This window comes from Atractosteus spatula, chromosome 9 (assembly GCF_055471065.1).
Source record: "Atractosteus spatula isolate fAtrSpa1 chromosome 9, fAtrSpa1.hap1, whole genome shotgun sequence".
Classification (NCBI taxonomy): domain Eukaryota; kingdom Metazoa; phylum Chordata; class Actinopteri; order Semionotiformes; family Lepisosteidae; genus Atractosteus; species Atractosteus spatula.
The window spans coordinates 4410840-4417243 of NC_142714.1; the positions used below are offsets into that span (position 1 = coordinate 4410840).

General features: G+C 38.8%; 1 protein-coding gene across 2 annotated transcripts; it reads left to right on the forward strand.

Moving 5' to 3' along the window:
• Positions 1 to 382: 382 nt before the first annotated feature.
• On the forward strand, positions 383 to 6161 carry LOC148827974 (potassium channel, subfamily K, member 16-like). 2 transcript variants are annotated; one of them, XM_088926124.1, is made up of 5 exons: positions 383 to 882; positions 1503 to 1608; positions 1978 to 2144; positions 2921 to 3089; positions 4278 to 6161. In XM_088926124.1, exons 1-5 carry the CDS (start codon positions 688 to 690, stop codon positions 4634 to 4636), a joined length of 996 nt encoding a protein of 331 aa, XP_088782250.1. In that variant the 5' UTR covers positions 383 to 687; the 3' UTR covers positions 4637 to 6161. The 2 variants fall into 2 exon arrangements, with proteins under 2 accessions (XP_088782250.1, XP_088782251.1); XM_088926125.1 differs by having other exon boundaries at positions 808 to 882; positions 1495 to 1608.
• The last annotated feature ends 243 nt before the right edge of the window (positions 6162 to 6404 follow it).

Sequence of the window (6404 nt, forward strand, 5' to 3'; positions counted from 1 at the left end):
TTCTCTTTCTTCTTTTTTTTCAGCATGGAATAAACCTATTACTTGTTCCTTTGCAGCCTACGCATGCTGACTCAGCTACCCACCTGAAACACTGTACTACTGTACATTAAGTTGATTTTGGATATACTCAAATTGATAAAAATGAATGTGACTTAAAAGTTAAACAAATGCGAGGAGAAAACCCAGTTTTTGGCATTTAAATTTACATTAATTCTGACAGCCTCTGCACGTCATTCATCCATGGACTTTACCCTCCTCGGTCTCTTTAACACCTCTTCAATCACAGAAACTTCCTGGCAAGCTGAGCAGTTAGGATACTATCTGTAGCGCTTATTATTTTTCTTACGATTCCCCCACCTCGTATTAGTTTTCTACCAATAAAATGTACCTTGGTATTTCCGCTTTGGGGCCGTCAAAACAGAGCTATACCACTCCTCTTTCCCCGGACCAGAGATTTAAAGGTCATATCATCTACCTCGTTTTCTGCCGTAGCGTATTAGTTTCTTGATATATATCGCACACGATGAAAGAAAAAGAAACTTTAGAATCTGCGAGGACATGAATTCCTTCAGTACATTATATATGCAAAGAATCCAGTGCCTAAAATGAAATTACGATTAAATATAAACCACTAAGTTTACATAGAGTGCTTTTCCCGTATTGAGCAATCCGGAATCTTTATTAAAAATGTCTACGCGCTGCGCCAGAACGGTACTAATGGTTATCGGGTACCTTGCTTATTTACTTATGGGAGCTGCTGTCTTTCAAGCGCTGGAACAGCATTCTGAGGAAGAGATGAGAAAAGAAATTTTCCTCCAGAAGTTACTGTTTCTAAAAAACTACACATGTTTAACCAAAGAATCTGTGGAAACTTTTGTTGAGGTAAGAGCTCTTTCCTACTAGCACTGTTAACAATGTTGACATGTTCCTACTAACATACTAATAGACTGTTACTTCCTTTCTTTTGTGAAAGTTCTGATTTTGAAGAGACATACGAGCACCTAAACTTTGGCACAGTACGCTAAATGTATGCAGCAATTTTACAAATGGAGAAGTGGTGTTTCTTGCCATCGGGATGCGGTGCCTGAAGGAATACAAGTACAGATTATTAAGTGATGAGCAATAAATAGTGTTTGTGGAAAGTGCGACATATTTCTGCATCTTCAGAGTATTCCGTGGGTAAAAAAAGATCACGTTTCTTTGAGTTACAATGGAGAACTGCCAAATCCTACTTCACAGAAACTGTAAAAAAAAACAGAGAAAAATAATTGTTATTAGGTGACAATTAAAAAAAAATGGCTGACTTTGAAACAATTTCCACAAATACATTTTCCTCCTTGGGACACTTAGATGGCCTCTCATATTCATTTGTTTCAGTAAAGTGAATTTATGAATATATATATAAATATATGATGGTTTTTGGCTGGTTGGTCACTCGCACTCTAACTTCAAATGTTTGTGTACAGATAATTTCACATGCTACTCTCGTTTGAGTCTTGTAGGTCATGACTGCAGCAGTGAAAAGTGGGGTGAATCCTGTGGGTAATGGCAGTAACTGGGACTTCAGCAGTTCTTTTTTCTTTGTTGGCACCGTAATAACAACTATAGGTAAAGTCTCATCACAGCGGTTCATAATTACATTGTATGAGTGCTCAGGGTCTACAGCAGACTGAAAGTAGTGCAATGGAGAACATTTTCAGATAAACATCATGTAGGGGCTACCAGTACTGCTATGGTGATTTTGCAAGAAAAAAACTTTGCATTGCTGATTCGATTTATTTTACCATCGAGCGCTATCATATCAACACTATCAGGAAGAAAAAAAATCCCGTTGAGCTCATTTCATGAAATGGTTGAAAATAAATAAAGTTTGAGAGTTCCAGAGAAAAATTATTTTAACTATTTGTAATGGAGACAGTTAAATGAGAAACAAGGACATTTCGTAGAGCTGTAGTGACTAACAGTGTGTCTATACAGGTTACGGATACCTGGCTCCAAGGACAGCAGGAGGCCAAATGTTCTGTGTTCTCTTTGCGATGTTTGGAATTCCCCTGAACCTAATTGTTCTGAACCATGTGGGGAAGATCCTGTCTTCCTGGACTGAGAAGCTGGGGACTCGACTATACAACAGAGGAGTGGATGAGGTGTAGTTGAAATCGCTGGTAACAAAATATTCAACTACCCTGTAGAATGCATTCAACACAGCAGTAATTTCTTTTTAAATAGTTGTTGTTGTTGTTGTTTTATTAAAGGCACAGTACCACAGTGTTTTCAAAAGGTCTGTTTTCAATGTACTGTACCTTGGCTGAACTTCTCTATTTTCAAACAATAGGGCCTGGAAATGGCCTAGGGATTTTCATTTTCAGTGGCAAATGGTGGAGGAAGAGGGGGAAGTTATATATACTACATTTTTATTGAGATTTGTTTTGTCATGCATTCATGCATGCATTATCACAAAGATTCATATGATTGTTGTGGCAACTTAGAATTTACCTAGCAGCAGTAGGTACCTATACACACCTATAGCAGTGGTGCTAAGTATAGCAGCAGTGGGTAACACACCAGTCCACTGCAGGCTTCAGTTAAATTAGCCAGCATGATTTGGAAGAAGAGAAACCAGAGCAGCTGAAGAACACAAAAAGGACATGCATGACAAGCTGAAAGTACTTCAGTCCAGAATCCAACTTAGAATCGAAGAACTATGAGGAAGTAGTGCTAAACACCATGCCAGCATAACAACATCCATCTTAGACATTTGCCTCTAAAAATAAAATAATAACTATGTGCTGGCAGATGTATTTTGTGCATGGTTATTAATCGCAACGCAAACAAGTACTCCTTACGTAAAGACTAGACAAAGTACAAATTAGTTTTTGGTCTGAAATATTTTCATAATATTTCTCCTTTATTTCTGTTGCAGAAAAGGGTGAAGGTTTTTACCATTGTTTTCTTCTTGGTGGTTGGAATAATCCTGTTCCTGGCTTTACCCCCATTCGTGTTCAGCCTCACAGAAAAATGGAGCTACAGAGAAGGAGTCTACTATGCGTTTATCACCCTCAGCACGATTGGATTTGGCGACTTTGTTGTTGGTGAGAATTGCTTTTGCGTCCCATGAGTATATGAAGCTAAGAAATGGGAAAGTGAAACACAAGATGCCATGAGGCAGAAACACAGTTTCCTCTTTGCTCCAGATTTTTCTATTCTTTATGTGGATTTAAAATAGGGAGATCCAGTTATGAAAAGTTTCCAGTCTTGAGATCAGCAGGCAGAGCATACATGATTATGCTTAAGTGATAATCCAGATAAAGCCACCTGTCTCCTAATCAACAGCAAACATGGGAAATGGACTGTGTGTAAGGCTACATCATGCAAAATGTAAATCTAGCTGCACTGATGTCCAATTTCTGCATTAAAAAGTGCCATATACAGAGTCAACATTAGTCCAGGGATATCCAAATAAAGCGCCATTTCATTCGTAGTGAGATGGATTACTTTTTATGATGCCTAATGGCTCACTTCACAAAACCTTTACTGCTGATAATAAGCAAACCTCAAAGTTTGCGGCTACAGCTATTACCACAGCCACTACCACTGTCTAAGCAGTGTGCCTAGAACTAAGTAGTAGTGGAGAAATAGACAACAGTTAAAAAGCCAAGTGTTTATTAAACTATACAACTCACAGCCCTGCAAATCTACACATTACTATAGATAGCTGGAGGCAGTTGCAAAGCACAAACATTAAATCTTCAGTGCTCATTCCCCATTGCTATTTGCAACTCAAGGTTAATGCATGTTTATTTTAACATTATAATCTATAATATTATATATAATAATACAATCCCCACCCAATTTGGAAAACACCATTTTTTAAAAGTAAGCATCTCAGACTCAATTCCTGTAGGGCCTAATGTCTTTGGTTTTTCAGTCTAACTGGAGTGAGTAGTCCTTTAGACATATAGAATTTTTTTTTCAGGTCTTATATGACTGATTACACAAAACATTGACTTAAAATAAAATTGTATAAGCCTTGAAGAAAGGTCTTGTAAACTGAAGTTTACTGTTCAGCCATAAAGAACCTCGAAGCTTGGTTAGAAGCATTGCAGATACTGTGTGTAGCTCACAAAATAATTTAATTGGCTATGTAACTGAAAATGTGTTTGGAACAAACAGAATGAATCTGTATAAGCACATGGCAGCATTATTACAACTAGTAAACAAGATATTGTGTTTAGTGAAATCTGAAATGTTCATTAAGTTAATTTCCATTTATTGCATAGGTATCAACACAGCAAAACCGTATTATCGATGCCTGGTTGCCTTCTGGATACTCTTTGGAATGGCATGGTTGGCTCTCCTGTTTAATCTACTAACCACATTTTACAAAGACACAGAGAAGAAAATCTCCAAAGTGCACTGGAAGAGAAAAGCAGCAAAGGCTGACAAGAAGAGGTCGAATGGCTCCCAGACATCAGGGTCTGCTTCAGAAGATGTCATTGTCATGGTGACCAGTGATGACCTAGAACAGCAAACCAGTTACACACCTGAAACCATTTCACATCTGACAATCCAGCTGAGTAAACTTGTTCAAGGGCCTGATATACATTCAGCTACAGATGAACTGGTTTCAGCCATGTAAAGCTAATAGTGTACAAACTTTTTAGTGTTTAATGTCGGCTTTTTCAATTTTATTTTTCAAATTTATATGCTGTAAGTGTGTTTTTATGTGTCAAGTGGAAAAAAAAATTCAGGAAAGAAAGTAAGATACAATGCCACGTGTGTTACAGCTGAGCGAGCCAGAGCTCGCAGTCCTCGGTCTCCGTGGAAACCGGCCTCATTCGCATGAGGAGTCGAAAACCTCCTGGGGCCCTCCGGACTTGCTCGGGACGCTTGTCCCCACCGCCTGCCCATAATACATAATAATACATAATACACACATAATGGCTAATTAGTCCATTAGTCCAGGGTATTTAATCCCTGATGTGCCACTGATCCACTGCTCAGTCATTGAGTTACCTCCTGGCAAGAGAAGTGCTCACAGCACAACAGGTCTACTTCCAAGAAGGACAACCAGCCTGTATCCAGCCCGAGTATATTTGTCTGTCTGTCTCGATCCTGCGCCGCCTGTCGGCAGCCCGCCTGTCCAGCTGAGTCCTGGGCCTGTGGTATAGAGCTGTACCTGCTTCCATCCGGCACTGCTTGACGGCGCAGTCGCCCTGACCCTCTATCACTTATCCTGTTTGGCCAGCCTTCGCAACTCCAGTTCGGTTATCTCCGCCAGCTCTCGTCACTCCTCGTGCCTTGACTGGGAGTTTGGAATCCTCAGACCGTCCAGCAGGCGTGGCTCTTTCCATCTACCCACTATGTCAGAACAGCATGAAAAATAAATAAATACATCAAATGATACTACTACAGTTAAATATGTTCTAAAACGGCTTGCTGGGATAGTTCTCAGCTCTCCCTGAATTGGAAGAAGCGGATAGAAAATGGATGGATTTTGTAAACTGGAAGACCAGGTGAGAAGGATTTGCCACTCAGAGGTACATTGAAGAAAACAGCTGTGATGCAAGAGTAACACAGCAAGCCAAACTAGAACATTCAGCCCAGTGTACAGTTTAGTTGAATCAACATCACTGCAGTTAAACAACCTGAACATTTCATCCTTTTACTTGACCTTACATGGATAATTCAGTAAACACAAAGATTTATTTCACACATTATTTTCTATTGATAAAATAACTCACATAAATTAATGAGGTAAAGTTGTTTTAAAATCAATCATTTTATTTCAGTTATTTAGAATGCCTATTATTAGCAAACCCTCATTTATTTCTCAATTACCTTTCTTCATATGTATTCACTCTTGCCAGCTTCCCAGCTCTGTGTCGAATCAACAACTTCAACAAGTGTACTTGATAACATACTGAAGGAGCATGTTTACCAAATAAGGCCTTTTATGGAGGACAGAAATGCCCACTCATTCTACTTCATTTGCTGCCTCTCAGTATCTCTTGTGGATTTCTTTCCAGCAACACTGTATAATATAATATATTAGAGTTCAGTTTTTTTATTTGCAAGGAAAACAAAAGGGCAGTTTCATGCACTGAACAAGAGTGTGATTTCAATGTTATAATATTCAGAAATAAACCTGTAGAATTCACAAATATAATGCAGTCTTGTGTAAATTTAGCAATTTTGTGTCCTGTTTTTTCTGTTCTGTTTCGTGATTGTGAGAAGTATTGTCCTTTAGGGGAATTACAGAAGCACTGCAGGTACCATTGTTACACATGCTGTAGCTGCTAGGACCTGGGATTGCTACGTTTCTTCATTTGGCAAACACCTCTATCCAAAGTGACTTACAGATATGACAGGTTGACACAGCAATTATTTTGTGCAGTTTGCATTCT